Below are 21,063 nucleotides of genomic sequence, written 5' to 3'. Positions count from 1 at the left end.
GTCAAATAAAGCACTGATTGTGTCGAATCTGGGGAAGAGTAGGAATTAGTGTGGGCGCAGGGAGAATGGAGAAAATGTGAAGAGCTGAGGTCCGGCGGATGGCTGAGTGGGCTGTAGACACACTGAGAGATGGACTGTGTGGAAAAACCAAGATAGCAACATTCATCCTTATGCCACACTAGCAGACACATTTTCCAGTTTAGATCATTGTGGATTGAAAAAAAAAAAAAGTACATCATAGTACATTTTTTATCCCATTTATAAATGGACATATAATGTAAATACCAAAAATATAAATAATAAAGAATACCAATTTTGTAGCAGTATCAGACACAATCAGTGACCATCAGAAACAGTGGAGATAACAGATTGTTACTGCTCTGTCTCTCCTTTTTTTTTACTCCCACTGGATGAGCAGACATTCCTCCACAGTCCATTTTCCACTATCTTGTTCTGTCCTTGACAAACACAAACAGAAAGAGAGAGAGAAAAAAAAGAGTGACTCAGAGAGACAGGACTGGAGTGTGTGAGATGGAAAGATCAAAAGAAAAGGTCAGGGGGACAAAAACGAGGAAGGGCAGGACATATGCAAACAGGAAGGGAGAAACTGAAAGCGAAGGAGGGAGAGAGAGCAATTGGCTGCATCTTCATGTTGTGATCTGTCAGCGTTGACAAGGGATCAGCAGAGCAAACATGCATCTGCCTTGTCCCCTTGGTCAGTTTCCATGGAAACGCTATTTCTCACCCTTACACATATACTGTATGTTCATCCCACTTGCGCTGTATTCCCAGCAGTCAGCATGTGGTTCAAATGGACTGTATGAAAAAGTAGAGAACTAATAATGTCTTTCATGTGGACTTACATGCAACGCTGGGGCATCAGTTGACTGCCTGTAGATTCAGACCCTGAAGAAGTGAAGCTGCAGCTCGTAGACTTCCACAGGTCTTAGGTTAGATCCACAATTTACCCAGCCGTCATGTAACAGTATAATTTGGCTGTCATTTTGAAGACTCAGCCGTAGTCCTGTAACGAACAAAAGTGCAGAAGCCAAGATAACAATGGTAGTTGTCATTTGGAATAATCATTTCCATGAGTTTATGTTTGAGGAAACGCATCAGTGAGCTCAAGGCCAGCGAGTTCAACCTGGAGTTGAGTAGAGGTGAAGGGGAGCCCCTGGTGGTCGGAGCTGAAAACATCAGCGCTCTGTCTAAATGTCTTCTCCCACCGTTGGATCAAGTTCCATCACAGACATATTCAGATCCTTTACTTAAATGTACTACAACAGTTTATTGCAGTATTGCTCTATATTCTATATGTGACACTGCTTTGGTAAGGTTGGGAACAACTGGTTTAATCTATCACAAGGTATTGCATTTTATAAGCTGATCATATTTTTATGTGAAATCTGAAAAGTAACAGGGAACCATGACAGTCATCAAGTTGAGTTAATGTGTAAATTAACACAAATTTAAAATTCCAAAGAGTCCAATACTTGAGTAAATCACTGATCACAAGATCTCAGGATGCAGTACTAGTACAGTTTTACTGTCTCAGTAGGCGTTGGTGATATTACTGGTCCAGTCAAAGTACTATGTAACTCACTATAATTCTATTAATCTCTTTCAATGGCTGTTGGCACCAGAGAGTCACAGATTTTTACCATTTACCGTGTATTGACAGTGGAGTCAACAATTATGTTAAAAAAACACAAGTATTATCAAAAAAATAAAGTATCTACAGAAGGCGCTGTGTTTCCCCATTTAGCATCATTTAGGTGTGTCCACAAGCTCTATGAAACTTGTTGACACGGTGTCGTCTCGTGTAGTCAAATTGATTGATTGATACTGTCAACCCTTCCACACGGTCTGGTACAGGAACACTTGGCGAACTCACAAACTGTAAAGTGAAATGCAACCCTCTAGCTGGAATGCAGAGTCTAGACAGATGTACACCAATCTCCATTGACATGCTGGTGAAGATCATAGTGCCTGTCTGTTTGTACAGTGTCTGCCAATGTTCAGCCTGGGTAATTAAACACTAGATGCAAGACTGGCCGTTAGTGACAGAGCTGCACAGACAGAGGCAATTCAGTGGCTGTGAGCTTCATAGTACATTAACCCCTTCCATCAAAGGCTCAGCTTTGATGTGTTGATGTTAAACCTTTAAGCAGGCAAAAATCTCCAGCTATAGCTTGTCATATAGTTGTTTCTGTTATTGCTTGATTTTTTATAGGTCTTTTCAAAGCCATGGGTGCTGTGACATTAATCATAGTGATGGATGAATGAGGGAAAATGGCTAAAACATACACATTTCGCACACACACAGATGACCGCACTGCCACTCCAACCTCCACCGTCCAGTTTTTCATTTTTGTGGCCTCCATAACCTCCTGACAGAAGCGAGAATTCACTTTCAGTGTCCTCGTGGGCATTATCTTCTCTTCACACGTTCGCTTTTGTAAATAACGGCAAATGTTTTTTCTGTGTGCTGATTGGCTGTGAATTTGCCCAGTGACCTCCGCCAGTCATGTTTTGAGCGTAGGTCACCTACAGCCCCAACACACCATCAAACACTTCCCTGTGAGGTTGCCAAAGACAGCTTATCATGTTCACAGTTGACCGTGAGAGTTTTGAATAGGCAGTTTAATATTTAACTTGCAGTACTTGTGCGTGAGATTTGTGTGTGTGTGTGTGTGTGTGTGTGTGTGTGTGTGTACGAGTGTGCATATTTGTGCATATGACTTTTACAAGTGTGCTTGTTTGAGTGGTTTAGGGGGAAGTTTGTATGTGTGTGTATTTTCTCTCACTGGAATGTGTACACAGTGTGGAAGGATTGATTTATGCCTCCTCCGCTGTGTGTACATGTCCTTCACTTGGATGAGTTATGCCAAGTGACTGTGTGTGTGTGTGTGTGTGCGCGCGCGTGCATGTGTGTATAAAAGCACAACCTGGATTTCTGTTCTCACACACACCTCATTGCTCTGTTCTGGTTTAGTAAATACATTTAACAGCCATTTAACTTTTTCAAATATCTACTTCCACTTTAGCACACTAGTGTTTTTAAGTGAAGTGTAGCTGAACCATACATACAGGACTATGTAGTGTTGTTATTATCGGAGCTGTGAATTGTCCCACTGTTTTAAAATATCCACCATATTGTTCCAGAATACAGTGTTCCAACTGTTGCGTTTTCCTTTATTACAGTCCAGTTTGATGGTGTGGAGAAGTCTCGGATGTCGCCTACTAAGGAGGGGAAAACCCGCCCGCTGCAGCGACACTCCAGTGGCTGTCTGGTCAACACCAAAATGACCTCACTGGACCACTGCAGCTCTCTCGGGGAGCGTATTGACCCCACCATGCCCCTGGAGAGCCAGTTGTGAGTCGGATCTTGGTGTCGCGTTGTGACTGCATTGTATTTCAAATACACCACTTTGTCCCTCTTGTTCATTTTCTGTTCATGAGCGGGGTTGACCCTTGTTGTTACATTCCCTTTGTTCTGTTTTCTGCTTATTCTTACCATTCCTTTGTTCCTCTTCTTTCTCATCCCTATTTCCTATTGTTCACTGTAGCTGGTACCATGGAGCGATCAGCCGAACAGATGCAGAGTCTCTGCTCAGGCTGTGTAAGGAGGCCAGCTACCTGGTGAGAAACAGCGAGACCAGCAAGAATGACTACTCCCTCTCCCTTAAGTAAGGACAGCACATTCTTTCCCTAATCAACAAGCCACAAAGAGGATGATCAGATACACATGTGCACATAACAGCTGGGTAAAAAGAAATTGCAAATACTCCATATGATTAAGCCTGCTAAAGTGTCAGAGATTAAAGAAAAACAAGTATGATATGTACACAGAACAAGTCATTCTGTGTTGACAGTCATTGTGCAAACACACACACACACACACACACACACACACACACACACACACACACCATATGAAGGTCTTAGTATATCTGTGCCCCAATAGTCTGCTGACTCTGCCTTTTCAATATGGTAATCATTTTCACCTTTCAGACCTCCATCTCCCACCTACATCCTGCCCATCCCATCCCTTGTCCTCCACCTCCCCCTTGTAACCCCTCTGACACCACTGGCTCTTTGATTTGCTGATGTGCCCACAACTCAGTTAATGGTGCCCTTCATCAGCGACCCCTGATCCCTGCCGTGTCCAGCAGAGGGTTCATAGGAACCTGATTGGTGTATTCTTTCCCCACCACATTTGGTGGAGGTTACTTCAGCTTGATGGCCCGCAGTGCAGTCACATCCCACTCTTTTGACGGGAACGTGTGCCTTTTGTAGGTTTGGTGTAATGATTTTTGCTACCAGGTGTAAGAACAAGGTACCATAGCAACAGTGTCAATCATAACCGGAAATGTGTAGCCCTTTGAACACTTGCCAAAGTCAACTTTGGTAAATTCACTTGAGCCATCAGCTTTAAAATCTTTATATACAGTCCTTTTTACATTTCAAGGCAGACTCAGCCATATGACAACCTTCAGATGAGATGAAACTATAATGTGCTAAAGAGACATTGATTAGACTTTGTTATTACAGCAGAGTTCATCTTGCTGGAGGCTTATATATCTTGGCAGGGAAACATAATGCTTTCCACTGCTCCAGTTCTCTCCATGCTGCTGTAGCTTACTGCCAGTCTAACTTCCCGTCTCAGTGACTGATCATCTGCTTATGCTTGTGTGACTGCTTCTTTTTTCTGCCTGATTGATTGACAGGAAAAGCCTAACTTACTAACTGCTGGGCTGCCGAACTGCTGCACTGGCATTCTAACCAAAGAGACTAAATGCCTATATGTAGGTTTGACTACTAAACACTGTATTTATTTGTTGTTTTTTAAAGTAGCCTGAGAGACAGTCTTTTAATTATCTGGAATATAAAGTTTCTGAGAAAGATTTTCAAACCAAATGAAATTTCCTTGGCGCTAAAAGGGATATAAGTGTAATAATATCAATCTAAATAGCATTGAGCGGAATACATGATTTTAGTACTGAAAAAAGAAGATACACAATCAACAGATGTATAGTGCAAACAAAGTGCAAAATATCTGGTTCAAAACACACACACAAGCGCCATGAGTGAGCTAAATGATAACTATAAAACAGACATATAAGACCAAAGCAAGTAGGACTAGTCTAGACCCATATCTCCAATGTAGTTAGAACAAAATGTTTTTGCTATAAGGGTTGTTGATATAGGGAGTGATAATGCAGGGAGTGAATTGGATCGATGGACGTCCAATGAAGCACCAATTCAATATTGGAGCCTGAACCTATAATGATATTTTTTAGTGAAGCTAGAGAGAATTAACTCACCAATCTCTCTATTACAGTGAAAGGAGAGTGCCTAATGCTGGGGGCTTTACCTCCCCAAATGAAATAGCTGATTGCTGGATTATTTGAATAAATGCCGTTTTCTTTTCAAGCAGGCAATAATTACAGCAAGGTATTTCATCTTGTATAAAAAATGTATTTGATTTAGTGTGTGGTGAAAACACATTCTAACCTTCTGGTTCTGTAATGGCCTCTCTAACATTCGTGTATTTATACCAGTTCACATCCCACTGCTGTCCAGCTGACCCTAAGTAATGAGCTGCACTGTTAGAGCAGATGATAGGGGGAATACACTTAGAACTTCCTCTATAATGGCTGTTTGTTGCACTGAGAAGTAGAAGAAGAGCAATAATGCTGACAAGATTGTGTTACTATTGGTGCAGTAAAGTTGTTTAATCTCTGATTCAGTGGGAACTGCAGAACAGTGTGGCCTGGACCAGCAGCTGAATTCTTCCCTCCATTGTAAAGTGGATGACTCCAAGGCCGGCCTAAAGCTTTTTGGGGCCCTAAACAAAATGGGATTCAGGGATTCCCTGCTGGCGCTAGCAAACACTGAGTGTGCTTGTGCCTTGGGGCACCCCTCCCAGTTGACATTGATCAAAAGTCAAACAAAAGCGTTAGAGAAAATAGCCACTAGGGAAGAAAGTGGGCAAAAACATTAAAATAGAGAATGTTCCTTGAAGCTTTGTGGTTCTGTGTTTGCAGATAGTCACATGTATATTTGCATTAGTTAGCGCCTTAGGGTCACAGAAAGTTGTATCTTGTGCCTTCGACGTCAGCCAGATCGAGCCTAGAAAACTGTCAGCAGGCCGATTCCTGGGAATGACAGGTGCCACCTCATTGCCGGCAGGGTTAACTCTGAGTTCGGCTGGGTCACATGAGCCCGTCTCCCCTGCTGCCGCTGAAAAAGAGTGGAGTGAAGGTGAAGATCCTCCATGTCTGAGGTTGCTGAAAAATGTATAAGGCCATGAAGTGGCACGTATGTGGATTGCATTATTGACTAAGACAGACATTGCTGAGACCTTCCGCCTCAAGAGTCCTCTGGCCTGACAGAAAGCATTTTCTGTCTGTTTTGCCCTCCTAACCCCTTTTTTTCTGTTCACCTGCCCCTCACCCCTCCTCTGTGGAGAGAAACCCTTTAATGTGTTTGACACATATTAAACCCTTCGCAAGTGTCTCAGAGCACAATGTCAACCCTGTTTCTTACCTCACAAGAGCCCTGCACAGCATGGTCACTCTGGCTGAGCAGAGAAATTGTTAGTGAAAGAAGAAAATCTATCCAGCAGAATCTGTTTGAAGCCAGAACACAGAAAAGGGGAAACTAAATAGCTAATTGAAAAAAAAGAACCACAAGGTCTTTGCATCTGCAATTTAACTCATCTTCCAAAGACACACTGTGCTTTTATGGGGTCTTTTTGATTATGTTTCAGAACAGAACAGATCAGGTTTCCTTTATGTGGCGCAGACAAGACAAATGACTGTCTAGAACACAAAAGCAATATTGAATCTGACTTTTTGTAGAATATTTAGCCAATCTAAGTCAAGTTGTTCAATCAGCCAGATTGGATGTAGATGCCAGATTTTGTTTCTTAAATGTATTACAGAATGGTAGGGCTCATCCCAGGTAGACTCATTCAGTTTGTGCTCACATGAAATAATGGGTGAAATGGGATATCTGAAGTCCACTAATGCTTAAAAAGGTCATCGCTTCTGCCAAGGATCATTATCTTTTGGTGGATGACTTTGCCTTTTCTTGTGCCATAGATTCATAACCCTGAGAGCATCATTCATTTGGGCAATCCAATATGCTGAAGGTGGAGATAAGCCGTGATTGCTGTCAGACTGTCCCTGCTCTCATGACTACAGGGTTCAAATCAAAGTCATAAACCTCAATAAACAGGAGAGGAGACCTCCCCAGTGAGATTAATCCTGATTAGACAATAGAAGCCCACACACACAGGGATATTATAACACTACAAAGGCCTGTCTTCTCAAAAACAGCCCCATATTCATTTTATCAACAGTCCTGCCATATTGCTCTGTTGTCCTGGTTTCTGTCTCTGCAGGATTGTAACGCGATAAGCAGCCCTGAACACCAACTGGAAAATCATTTGGGAATCTAAAAAATGATGCTATTGATGTGTTTGCCTTTTTAAATGTGGCTCTGTGTAACTTAACACCTGTCTCCCACCGCACTGCGTGAAGATTCATCAAATGCACTTTGCAGGGAGGATTTCTTAAAATGAGCTCTCCTGGCACCACTTGCAGAATAGTAAAATTATAGAGACCTGTGGCAAGGCAAATTTGTCCCGCTCTCCTCAAATCATGATGAACTTGTTAATGACATACTCAAATATCAAGGCCAGAGGCAGGTCTGATAGTTGTTTATTTCAGTTTTATAGCCCAGCAAGCCTGGGGCTCTCCACCTCAGCTCGCCTATAAAAAAATATGTTAGCATTTGTGTTTCAATTCAGTTTTATTTATATAGCACATATTCATAACAGAAGTTATCACATTGTACTTTTCATATAGAGCAGGTCAAGAGAGATGGAAACCCATCCTGTAGTCCAATGCAAGATCCACATAGAAATGTAAAACAATAGCAATGGTGGTATTGGTACAGATATCAATGAAAATTAATAGTACTAATAATGATAATAATAGGTAGTTTGCAACCACAGATCCAGACTCTACAGCTTCGGAGACAGAGACACTTGCAGAAAGTGATAGAAGGTTGAGGGGAGAGGACAGGGATGAGAAAGCAAAAACCTACAGCAGGGGGAAGAAGTTGAGTTAGTAACAGGCATTAATGCGATAAAAACACATATAGATGGAGAGGATGAGGAGGAGAGAGGTGCTTAGTGCATCATGGGAAGACTCTCGGCAGTCTAGGCCTATAGCAGCATAACTATGAGATGGTTCAGGGCTCACCTGAGCCAGCCCTAAATATACGGTTTATCAGTGAGGAAAGTCTTAAGCTTACTCTTAAATGTGGAGGCTCTGTCTGATGCAATTAGTAGGTCATTTGTAATTTTCATCAGTGCTGTCTCTGTGCTGCGATGCACTCTATATCCTGACTTAAAACAATTGCTATGTAGAAAGTCACACAATTGATTGGTGACTGCTTTATCAAGGATCTTCGAGAGAAAGAGGTTAGATATATTTCTATAATAGGGTAAAACCAAAAATGAAGAGGTTTGAATACAGCTACTTTAATGTACTGTGGTACATAGCCTGTTAAAAAAGACAGGTTTGTCTTATCTAGTAAAGAAGTGCTGACTAAGGATAAAACTTATTTAAAGGATAATTTTGGTAAATTTTAACCTGAGCCCTGTTTTCACATATTTTGGGGTCAAAATGACTCGGGAGGTATGAAAACTGACAGGCTCACACTGTTATACATGGTGGAAAGGATCCCTACAAGAAATCAGAGTCTCGCTCAAAACAATTCTCGCTCTGAAATCTCGTTAAAGGCAAGTTGTTGCATGAAACGCCGGTGATAATGGGGGAGCGGAGTTTGTTGTGTACATAGAGGATCAGCTAGCAAGACTTTATTTCCTAACGTTACTCCAACACAACAAACTTCTCTCTCCAACTCTGACTCACGTTTCCACCGTTGTCTTCTTTTCACAAGATTTTAGGGCGGGAATTGTCCTTTAAATTTGAAGATACACCTGTACCACTTGAGGGCAATAGATGTTGAATTTTGTCTCTAATAATCTGAATTTTATCATTAAAGAAGCTCGTGAAGTCATTACTAAGAGGGCTATAGGCATACATGGCTCAATAGACCAGCTTTTAAAATATTCTCCATCTTCTGCCATATACGGTATACTTCATAGATCAGGAGATTCAGTTTTTCTGTAATAGCAGTAATATCTGTATCTGTAAAAGCACAAATGTTAAGAAAGGATGGGTCTCATCTATTGATGTAAGACATAATCTCACAGGAAATGGTTTATTGTTGATGGATGTCCCAAAGTTGAACCCTGTACATTCTTAGTTAGTTTTTTCCCCCACTTCAGTGTTATCTCTTTGCCGCTTTCTCTCTGTGCATCAGGCAGAGAACACACCCGCAGGCTTTACACATGCAATTACGAGATAAGTAAAGAATGGACCTGCCTTACCTTTAAGGTGCCTAAAGCCCAGTTCTTGCTCCTGTTCATCACAGATAATGGGAATATCTCCAAATATGTGCATATATTTACAGTGATAATATATTCAGTGACCTCAAAAATATCAGTTTTATTTATTTTTTTGTTTGTCTCCTGACTATTCATGAACACATATAATAATCAGCAATAGAAAAAAATACAAATGGACGAGAGGAGCATGGCATGTGATAAAGTTGTAAACCTCATCAACACTCTTGTTTTCACTACATCTTCACTACATCTTATCAAAACAGAGATGTGTGCTTTTGTCTGAATGATATTTCGACATCCTAGTTTATTTGATATACTACATAATATCTCTTCTACTTAGCACCTTGCACGCACTTATCCTGCATGTGCACAGCCCTCACAAGGGTCGTATGCCACACCATCTTTGACACAAACAGAATGTATTGTGCAAATAACAGTAACGGGCCCCATGAGTTGATGGGTGTGCAGCTTTCTTACCTGATGTGTTTCACTGCTTGTCACAGAAAGGGTTTGTGAGAAATGGTAGTCCTTACCCCCCCCCTCCCTATTTTTTTGTTCCAGTTTAATGAAACCATCTGTTAGTATCCTCCTTCTTGTACCTGTTTTTGCATTTCAGCAAAGGGGGTTACATTTCAGATTAGGGAAATATGATACATGATATAAAGAATAGAAGGGAGTTTAGTGAGCTAGAAAGACCTGGTGCACATTATGTTGATGACAGGCCATAATGCCCACTTGCAGCAAGTGATAGTGTAGTATTTGAGCCTACAGCAATCATAAATTGCTCGAACACTAGATGCTGATTACAAATGATGCTAATGTGTTTTGGTAAAGACAAACGATCACATACAACACTATATTTACGGCAGCATATAGGGACCATTAGTTTTGTATCACTTCCTTACTAAAGCTTACTGTTGCATCACTTAACTCTAAAAAAAGTGATTTTCTATTTTTAAGCAGAAGATTACCGGCAAGCTGTAAAATGTATTGATCAAAGGCGCCTAGAAACACACAGGGAGCTTTTAATTTGCTGTGCATTTATTGCCGTAGCTTAAGTGATTCATCCTGGGGGTTCATTAGCCTCATCCTTATGCTCTGCATGTGAAACTCTGCACCTTAAGCAACCTGCCTTTTAGTCTCCTCCCCAGACAGCTCCAAAGTTATCAGAGGTAATCCAGCTTTCAGAACATTGTCACGTACTGTAGGGAGCAACTACTGTGGGAGTAAATGAGGGGCTGTCAAGGAGGGGTGACTTTCCCATATATTCAGGCTTTTGACATACTTCTCTCTTTAAATTGGTTTTTAGCCATGCTAGCGACATGGTTCTAGGCACGGCAGTGACAGTCGGTTGGTCCATCGCTTTGGTCTAGACTGAAACATACAACTACTGGATGGGTTGCCATGGAATTTTGTGCAGATATCCAAGATTCCCAGAGAGTGAATCCTAATGACTTTTGCAATCCCCTCACTTTTCATGTGGCACCACTTGCAGGTCAAAGTTTTCACTTCTCCAGTAAATATCTGTAGAACGAACGAAACATTCTCATCACTACAAAGACTGCTGCTTACCCACCACCTCACCCTGTTCTCCTACTGCGTTGTCGCAAACTTTCGGCGCGATGGAGACAAACAGCATCCCTGTAATCATAGTAACTCACCCTCACTCCTGCTTGTGTGCGCACGGTGCAAGAGGAGAGGGAGATGCATGGGAATAATATAGTATATTTCTCACTTGGCCCCTGGTGGTCTGAATAACTTACTAGATTTGTCGCTAGTGGCCTTTTAGGAATAAAGTCACTGAGGGTCTGAAAAAGGTAGGCAACAGACCAAACCACTGTAAGACATATGAAGGGGGAGGATGTAATGTTTTAAAACTTTAAAACATATTGAAGAGTAGAGAATGAGCGGTGTTAACCATTTGTGTACCGAATACATTGACATTGACATTGACAATGACGCTGACGGACAGTGGTTATATAGATTTTCAGATATAAATTATTGCTAGGGTCAATTCTTACCGTCCTTACTAAAGTCTATGCCCTTGCATCTATGACGCCGACATTAGCATGTAGCTCAGAGCTGTAGGTGTGGCTGTAACCTCCTGGTCTACCAAACAATTTATTTTGATGGATAATGTAGATTCCTGGTCCTCTTTTTATTGAACTAACATGTTTTTTATCCCTCTCATTTGTCCTCGTCTGCCCCCAGGAGCAGCCAGGGCTTCATGCACATGAAGCTGTCGCGCACCAAGGAGAACAAGTACATCCTGGGCCAGAACAGCTGCCCTTTTGACAGCGTGCCTGAGATCATCCATTTCTACTCCAGCCGCAAGCTGCCCATCAAGGGTGCGGAACACATGTCCCTGCTCTACCCTGTAGCCATCAGGACACTATAGTACACTGAGTTCCCTGCAGGCGTTGGCCCCCGCAGTACTCACTGGGCCACCCTGTGGCTCCACACTTCCTGTCCATCTGGGCAGAGCCCAGTAAGCTCATGGGAAGATGAACAGTGGCGTCCCAAAACTGCTGATCCTGACTCACCTCACTGGCCAACAGATTCCAGACCTGTTTTGAAGGCCTACTGCATACTAGCTTACACATACAGACTCAATGTTGCAGAAGTCTTGACTATTTTATTTTATTTTATTTATGACACCCACTTCATTGCTTCATAGACTGACCGTCTGATGAACACCATTTCATTAATTGTTGAGCTGATTTCCCTTAGCACTTAACACGCAAAAAAAAGAAAGGTACAACATTGTAACATTTGTCACTGGGACGTACCTTTTATCGTAAAATGTTGTACCTTTTTAGTAAGTCTGTTTGACTTTGCTCATTTGGTTAGGCTCTGTTGAGAACTGTAATCGTTTGTGAGGGGACTTGAAGATTGTAAAAGCCGTGTAAGGGAAGCAACATTTATGAGGCATGTTGCGGGATATTGTCCACATGGGCCCCATACAGTGGCCAGGATATTGAATAAACTGGCCTTGGATGAATGGTGTGTCCCCAGCTGCGTGGAAATAACAGGCATGTGAACAGTGCAGACTGATCTCTCTATCTTGTCATAGTGCTTGCTGTCTGTTATCCATCACTGAGTGGGTGTCTCACGTCAATGACAGTGTAAGTACCGTAGTGGTGAGACAGGCAGGAGAGCATGATGGATGGGTCAACCCATCCGACACAGTACAATTGGCGGAGGCTGGAGACCAGAGCCTGTCCAATTGGACCAAATTAGCCCCACTACCCCTGCTTAGAATGGCTTTGCATCAGGGAGAATGAAATATGCCTGCATTGTCTACCTCAGAAAATCAATTTCATTCACCCATCTGCAGATCAATAGGTACAATGGGATTGCAGACATTGATCTGCCCTCCCTTCGACATTCCCAATTCCCTTAAAATTGCATCACCAGTCGTAGGAAGATGTTTTGTTTTTTTTACAGTTTTATCCAAGATTTTTTTTATGAAAACCCGCAGATTTTCCAGATCAGCAATTGTATGTATAGTCACTAATATGATACTGTGTGATGTCAGTAACAAATGTTTGGTTAATGCCTTATAATGCATGGGTCAAATCAGTCCACTAGATCCGCTGATTTCCAATTCTGCTTTTAACGATTGTTCTGTGACTGTAATTTATTCTGGGGTAATTATTCCTGATGTGTTACTCCTTTGTGCTGGCTGTCGGCCCCCTCTCCCTCATTGTTCTGTGCCGATGTGATCGTGTTATTTGGGACTACTCCAGCCTCTTTTACTGTGGTGCTTTGCATTTTTGTTGTTTCAAGTTCCGCTAAATGCACGTTTGCCTCGGTGGCCTGACTCTGCGTCTGTCAAGAAAGACGATCGCATACACCCCCCGGACCAATCACAGCGCAGCCTGTTTGAACCATGTAAACATCTACCTTCAACCAGCCTGATGTGCATACATGTGTGAATGTGAGTGAGTATGTGTCCAGCACGTTGGTGTGTACAGTATATGTATGCACATGAGAATGTGTGCACAGACTTTCTGACTTCTAGTGTGTGTTTTACCCAGCTGTGGTACAAACTGTTGACAGCCTTTGCTTGAAACTTTAAACCTCTTTGGTTGTCAACGCTTTATTTCCCCTCTCCCCTAAGTCAAGAAACTAGAATTCAGCTTCACTGCTCACTAATTTTCAGTTTTCTTGTATTCACTCATAAACCACATTTGATTTTAGCAGCTCATCGGAATGACAGATCTGTCTTGTGGCCTGCTCTCTGCAGTTTATTGTATAAGACCCAGTAATATTTCAGCCCACAGCATATATATTGCTGACCAATTACAGCACGAAGAAGCTGATTTTTCAACAGTATCCACACCATGAACTAATGAGAGGGCCCAAAGCTTATGCTCAAACTGCCTCTTCAGATGAAACCTTTGTTATCAGTTGCAAAATGATGTGGTTTAATGAGCAAATCCAAGTAAAAATGGAAATTTTGCAGGGCTTTGGTCCAAGCTGAAAATGACTGACACTAGAAATTAGAAACTGATTTTAGCGAGCATGACCACTATATATGCAAAGTCAAATACATTTTGGCTTTGACTATATCTCTGCTGTGTGCTATGCAACTATGAACTGCAGTCATTGAAGGGAAAATGATTGGAGTGTGTTCCTCCACCAAGTGTTTATGACAAATGTGGTGGTACAAAATGCCCACCAGGAAGAGATGTAATCAGCAGAATGACATCATTAGTAAAGAGTAGTTTGCAGAAAGTGGGATGTATACAGAAATTTATTTTGTTGGTGCAGTAAGTGAGAAGACAGATGTTGCCGTCATCAGATAAGTATGTCATATGAGGGGGTCTGTTCATGTGATAAGGCGTCCTCTGCAGCTTTATTAAGGAATAGTATGTTGTCGAAGTGGACCTATGTATTTCCTTGAGAGAAGATATCCTAAGAAGAAATGCAAATGAAATAAACTTTGTTTTATGTATCCTTTATGTTCCGAATGTTCCCTTATTAAGAGATCAAACATTGACAGTAGAGGCTCTTTATTTAGTTACCGCTGCTGATGAGTATTACTCTACTATAGGAAAGAGCCTGTGTGTGATGGCCGCACTGCCTAGAGAGAGGCCTTAGCTTTGGAGAAAGGGAAAATGAGAAGAAGGGGGAGACAGAGGGGATGGTCTTCTGAAGGGAGGGGGGCGGGGGTTGCTGCAATAAGCAGGCACACTCTCCACATTCGTATATTTCTCTTATGAGGACCTGACAGAGCCCTTCTCCTCCCTCTGAAGTGTCTTAAAGTGCATGTACACACAATTGTGCATACATGAAACAGTGTTTGTGTGTGTGTGTGTGTGTGTGTGTGTGTGTGTAGTGTGTGTGTGTACTGGTGTAAGGAACCATCAGCCATTGACTTTCCCCCGCGTGTATCTTGTGTATCACTTTACTGTGGTAAAGTGACATGTATGAGTTTCCTTTGTGTACATTTTCGTCCCATGTATGTATGCACTACTATAACATATCTCTGTACAGTCCCTCATGGCCAAATGTATATACTGAATGTATTGTATGGGGACATCAAGGTTCAAAATAAATAAAATTGGGTTTATGAATTAATGTTTCAATTATATTTTCTTTTCTGTTATTTAATACAAACGCACTACAAACATTATTATTATTATTATTTAGCAAGAGGAAAGCTCTGTACTGCATCTTCACCATTGCCAGTTACCATGGTGAAGCCCTTTGATAGGAAAGGAAGAGCAACCATTGTTTGAGTCAAGGACAGAATGTTGGAGCTATTATCAAGCCAGAACTCAGCACTTGTTCTCTATTGATCCACTTTGTAGCACAGACCTGCAATATGTTTTCACGCCGTTGTTCATCCCGGTAGCATTACAGTACAATTAGGGCCCCTGCTTACAATGATCACATATTTGGCCTTTTTTTTTTTTTATAAAGAATAATAATAATAATATTATATTGTATTAAATTATAATAATAAGTAAGTGTTTAAAAGTATTTTGTGCATAAACAGCTATTTTTGTACACACTCCAAATTGAATGAAGTGTAAATAATTTTTTTGGAATATGAAGAAAGTCTTTGCCTCTAGAAAGATTAAGAGGGTTTTTTCTTAGCTAACCAAGAAGAGACAGGAAAGTATTAGTTGATTTTCTGTAAAATCTTGTCCTAGTAATTTTCTAAGAGGTTTTACTGGAAGAACCCTGTACTAAGTGTAAGGAAAATGTAAAGTCCAAGTTAACATTAACTTGATATTAATTTTTTGTTGGAAAATTTGTTCTCCATATTTGTAGAATTGTATGTACATGTGTATTGCATGTACACAACTTGTACATGTTTGCATGTTCAGATGACCTGCAGATGCAAAGAGAAAAGGGCTGTCTAAGTTATGCTTGCAATTATTTTGAATTAATTAACCTGGAAATGTACTAGCTGAACCTTGTCTGTATTTTCCCTATAATTAGTGCCAAATTACATCGCTCCATAGACAGACAAACACCAGCAAATCCATGTTTTATGGATGCTTGGCTAGAACAACAACAAAAAAGATGCCACTGATTTGTATGCCCTAGTATTTTGTACAGTATAAAACCAGGTTTCAGGCAGTATATTGATTCAAAACCAGTACTCTTCGCTCTGCATTCTTTTCTGTGATTCTAGACACACCACTACAACACGCTATCACACCCTCTGGGATGTCACTGTTACCTTTAAGAGTCCAGCACTCAGTACTGTTGAAGGCAATTTTAACAGTGAAATCCTTAATCCCTTACCCTAAAATCCCTTTCAGAACTGTTGCATTGTGACAGCAAAAGCTGTTTTTACACAGCTCACTTTGGCCACAAAACATCTGGCAGGCATTCAGGAAAAGCCCAGGCAGAGAGTTGATGAAAGCAAACACTGAACATTCACAGCCTCTTCAGTTGTTGGATAGTGGGCAGAATATCGTGAAATTACATGCCTCAATTTGGCTTCTACAGTAACTGACTGGCAGACAGTGAGGACTTTGTCTATGTAGCTCATTTTTATGATATGAGTTTGAGCGAAACAGTACACATCATTTGGGTTTGTTATTATTTATTTTTTTTGCCACTCTTCTTTGGAAATTGACCATGTAAAATTCTATATTAAATATTATGAGACATCTCCACAAAAAAGCTGAATTAACAACACATGTTCAACACATGTTCAATTACAGCATCTGATAAACACCAGCTTAAGCACTGAATTCTGAAAAAAAAATATCAATCAATTTCAAATGTCATTCTAGATTTAGCTGTTGATTTTCTTTATCTCACCCGACCCGAACAAATCAACAACTTCAGACAGAACAGGGAGCGAAGTCGCTATTTTAAGTTTCCATTCTAACTCCCAGTGGTTTGTGCGTGATCTCTGACTCTCCCTCTGCTGCAGCTCTGTTCTCCTCCAGAGAAACCCCCATCAAGGGTTAAAGCACCTGGGATGAAATGCACCAAAGAAGCTTTTGTGGACAAAAAGAAGAGTGCTGAAAAAGAAGAGGGGAAGAATAAAAGCATGGCTTGAAAGCAATGAACGGGCCACAAGGGGATAAAATGGCCTTGTGTCCATCAGAAGCTCATTTCATATTCCGCTCAGTCACGCCAGGCAGAAAGCAATCTCAGGTAACAGACCTTATGTTAATAACACGTGGGTTGCCTCCTTTCAGAAAGACAAAAGCGGATGGAGGGCATTATACCAACTCTATCCTTTCCTCCTCCTCTGGCACGTCAGAGCATTTCATCTGGAGAGAGGAGCGCTGGTATTGTTCTACTTTTCTGTGAAGGCTTGATTAGCGGCGCTTTTACACCATTTCTAAAGGTCTGGCATAAAGGATTTCTATTGGCATACATATTGCCTCTAATGACATGGTGCAAAACCTTGCTCATTACCTGAATCCCAGGTCACTGTGGGAGTAATTGGGCAGATTTGTGCCAGCTTCAAAGCTCCAGGCTTGATTCATTAGGAAAGCATCTTTCCATCTGTTTAAGCCATTTCCTGTTCCTGCTGAGGAGCAGTCTTTCACAGATACGCATCCACCGCCATGTCAATGTGGTAACATTTGAAAATTAAAAGATAAAGTCTAACAAACTCTTAAAGGAATAATGTGACTCTTCACAGCCATTTAAAACCTCTATGGCCATGAACTGAGGTGTAGGCACCCTGTGGTCACTGTGGCAAAGCCCAACACAGCAACTATATTGATTCAAGTAGAACAGACAGAAAGAGAAATAACAACTTGTTTTGTTTCTGATCCCCCTGACATCTTCAAAGTTGGTGGTTCACTTGTGATGGCGAGTGCAATATAGTCCCCTAGTAACAAAAAAAAAGAAGATATAACTACATTAAACTCTCTCTCTCTCTCTCATATGTGTTGGATTTGCTGTCATGACATCATCTTCATTACTATAATTTTAATGGAACAAATATACTCTTAAAATGCTTTTGGAATAGCCAGGTCTTACATTGATGAAGGGGTGATGAAAGAGTCGAGAGGTGCAGATAAAACCTCTCAGTTCATATGGTGTATTGTAGTTCAATTCAGGTTGGGTCCTAAGAAATTACACATAGTCAATACCACCTTCACAGTTGGCAACAAAAGGGACGTACATAATATGGCCTGTAATAAAAGCTTTTCTTTACCATGTATGTGACAGCATATTGCACAGCATCAAGTGTCTCCATGACAACTTCACATGATTCTCCACAGTAAATTGTTCAGAATATGGTGAAGGCTGCAGTTACAAGGCTTGTGATTGTAGTCTATACATAAACACAGTAAACAGACAGTCCACTGCTGCAACACCTACCACATCTGACTTCACAGCTTGCTAACAACAGAAGTGCATAAAAACAAGTCTAAATGGAAATCAGTGCAAAACTATTCTACAATACTCCTGCTTGGATTAAAATCCCACTATTTCATCTGGGTAAGCACAACAGTCTCCTTTTTAAATTTTTCCAGAAAGGCAATGACACTTTCATTCACCATTGTTTTGTCGAAGCTATGACACTGCTTCCTTCAGCACAATGGAAATGCTTTATTTTTAAAATACCCTTGGAGGCAGTTGGAGGTGGAAATTGCCCGCAGGTGTGCATGCATATAAAATGGTAATGGGGACAGACGGACACAAAGCGCTGTTTGGGTGCTGTGCTCATGAAAGGGCAATCCACTGATTGAGCCGTCACATTCACAGATGCAGTAATAAAACTAAGCAGGGCAATTACTGTAAATGGAGAACGGTAGGTAGCAGAGGGGGGCACGCAATATGTCCTCCCCGAAAATACCCTGATGGGAGACAACAAGACAAAGCAAATGTAGCCCTCTGCAATAAGGGGGGGGGGGGGGGGGGGGGGGGGGGGGGGGGGTGGTGTGTGTGTCAGCGAATGGTAACAATGCTATGACAAACACTGCAACATCTCAGTGGAAGTTAATAAAGCTCTCACCTCATCTGTGCCACTTTCTCTGTTATAGCCTGTCTAATACTGCTTTCTCTGAATAATGAAAGCCCACAACTACAGATAAAACAACCATTTATAAAACACTGTTCAACAGAGGGCATATCAAGAACATGATTTAAAATATAGGAAGGGAAGAAAGAACAAATAAATAGGAAGCATGTCTGCCACACCGAGTTAGGAGATTCAGACATGTCTGGATAGAAAGAAACTACTGCATTGCCATCTAGTGTACAAATAGGGGAACCACACAGGCAGAGTAGACAATGTAAATGCAGTAACGTTACTAGAATACTATATGAGCAACTAATACTGCAATAATACTGCAACCTGATACTTGTATGACAATATATGCATGTACGATTAAGAAGCAAACAAAAAAGAAACAAAAAGAAATCTGAGCAGGCACAGGGTGACCTCATTATGACACACCAGCGTGTCAACAGTTCAGAGAATTTAGACTGAATGGACCAATGCTATATGTTTACAGTCAATGCCACCTATTAAATAACACAGACAGGCTCAGGAGTCGATGGGGTATGCAGGATTACATTTATTTAAAATTTAAGTCTAGTCGCCTCAACAAGAAAAAGCTGCTACGACCTGTGTGGAACTTGTGGAAATGGTATTGTATATAAATTGAGGTAAAATGGGTAAAACAAACAAAAAAAACAATATGTCTAAAGCCATAATTGATCATTTCTGGGCAGCGGGGTGACAAGCCTTTTCCCGCTCTCGGCTCTATAAAAGCCTGTGTCCGTAGTGAATGGGCTCAGAGTCCTGGGCCTCCAGCAAATATGAGCTCCAGGGCAGCCTGGATGTCACCATCTGTGGCCTGCAGCGCCCTCAGCATCAGCTCCTCATCCTGGATCCCCATGTCCCTGAGCTGCTGCATCTGGGACTGCCAGCGGCCCTGGCAAAACAAAAACACATTCACTGGACCACTCTTTTACCCCAAGACCGACCTAAATCACCAGAGTCTAGAGCACCAGTCATTTTCACTCCTGCCTCACTTTAACTCTGCATAAACGACGTTAAAGCTGCAGCGTACACCTGACACGGAAGCAGGGCTGAACGATTAATCGAAATCGCAATATGGCTTACTGCAGTTTTTAAATCGCAGGAGGTGCAATATTTGTTAAATGTTGCAAAATGTATATGAAAATCCCATTTTAAATTTAATATTGTTGTGCTGCAGAGATGTCGTGACCTACACTTCACATTCTATAGACTTAAGAAAACATCTTTGTTTGGTACAGATCCTTGAGAAAAAAATCCCACTATAATCATTTAAATATGTTTTTCAATGAAAATGAGAATAACAGTAAAAATTATCATTCCCTCCAATTTTGCAAATCAGATCGCAACCACAATATCAAGTCAAAATAATCACAATTACATATTTTTTCTAAATCTTTCAACCCTATACTGATACCACACAAATATAAATATTCTAACCCTATCGATAAACACAGACAGACATTGATATTTCCCCCTATTAATTGAATGTGAGGGATTTAATCGGTGAGTCTATGGCCTCACCTGTAGAGCAGACATGCTGGAGGCTTGCAGAGCTTGCTGTAGAGCCTGGCTGAACAGATCGTTGCTGACTGGGGTCCCTGCCGGCATAGGGGCTACACTGCTGGAGGGGTCCACCTTAATCAAAGACAGAGTGACCCAAAAGAAAAACAAAAGATAAATCTGCAGTAATGTGGCAGAGGTCATGTTTTTAATACATAGAAATGTCTTAAGAGCATTCTACACTGGTTCAGTAGTTTAAAAGGATTGAGGGCGTGTGTGCACAGCCTTTTCCAAATCTCACCTGGCTTGAAGTCGTCGGAGTGACCGCGCTGCTGTCAGGAGTGCTGGCGAGGGCCAAAGCCGTAGCCAGCTCGCTCTGCGTTATCGGTCGAGGGCCCGTCGCTCCACTGTGGCTCAGAGACACTGGTCGCATTCCTGAGCCTCCCGCTCTGTTGGAGGGACCTGCTGGGCTTCCCTGTCGCACACATTCAGAAAACTCAAAAATGCATTAAAGCTCCTAGCCTCGACAGTTTTCCTGTGCATGATATCTGATGTCGAGTATCAAGTGGGGGGGGGGGGGGGGGCC

At 41.5% G+C, this 21,063-nt stretch overlaps 2 protein-coding genes across 7 annotated transcripts in view; one reads left to right on the top strand and one right to left on the bottom strand.

The window, feature by feature from the left end:
- The window catches only part of LOC123958434 (SH2 domain-containing adapter protein F-like), a 96,478-nt gene extending 81,406 nt beyond the window's left edge, over positions 1–15,072 (top strand). For 2 of the 4 annotated variants that reach the window (XM_046031753.1, XM_046031752.1), the window contains 3 exons: positions 3,205–3,376; positions 3,570–3,689; positions 11,702–15,072. In XM_046031753.1, coding sequence (XP_045887709.1) covers positions 3,205–3,376; positions 3,570–3,689; positions 11,702–11,888 — 479 coding nt within the window. In that variant the 3' untranslated portion in view covers positions 11,889–15,072. Of the gene's footprint in view, positions 1–3,204; positions 3,381–3,569; positions 3,690–4,014; positions 4,792–11,701 lie in introns of those variants that run through there. The other 2 variants (XM_046031754.1, XM_046031755.1) reach the window with 2 other exon arrangements.
- Positions 15,073–19,485: 4,413 nt separating this feature from the next.
- LOC123958435 (ubiquitin-like protein 7) overlaps positions 19,486–21,063 on the bottom strand; it is a 5,337-nt gene continuing 3,759 nt past the window's right edge. For all 3 annotated transcript variants that reach the window (XM_046031757.1, XM_046031758.1, XM_046031756.1), the window contains exons 9-11: positions 20,779–20,952; positions 20,499–20,612; positions 19,486–19,869 (exon numbers count right to left, since the gene is read on the bottom strand). In XM_046031757.1, coding sequence (XP_045887713.1) covers positions 19,729–19,869; positions 20,499–20,612; positions 20,779–20,952 — 429 coding nt within the window. In that variant the 3' untranslated portion in view covers positions 19,486–19,728. The remainder of the gene's footprint in view (positions 19,870–20,498; positions 20,613–20,778; positions 20,953–21,063) is intronic.

This window comes from Micropterus dolomieu, linkage group LG20 (genome assembly GCF_021292245.1).
Source record: "Micropterus dolomieu isolate WLL.071019.BEF.003 ecotype Adirondacks linkage group LG20, ASM2129224v1, whole genome shotgun sequence".
Lineage (NCBI taxonomy): Eukaryota > Metazoa > Chordata > Actinopteri > Centrarchiformes > Centrarchidae > Micropterus > Micropterus dolomieu.
The sequence above is the reverse complement of the archived record's forward strand: the minus strand, read 5'-3'. Positions and strand labels throughout refer to the sequence as shown.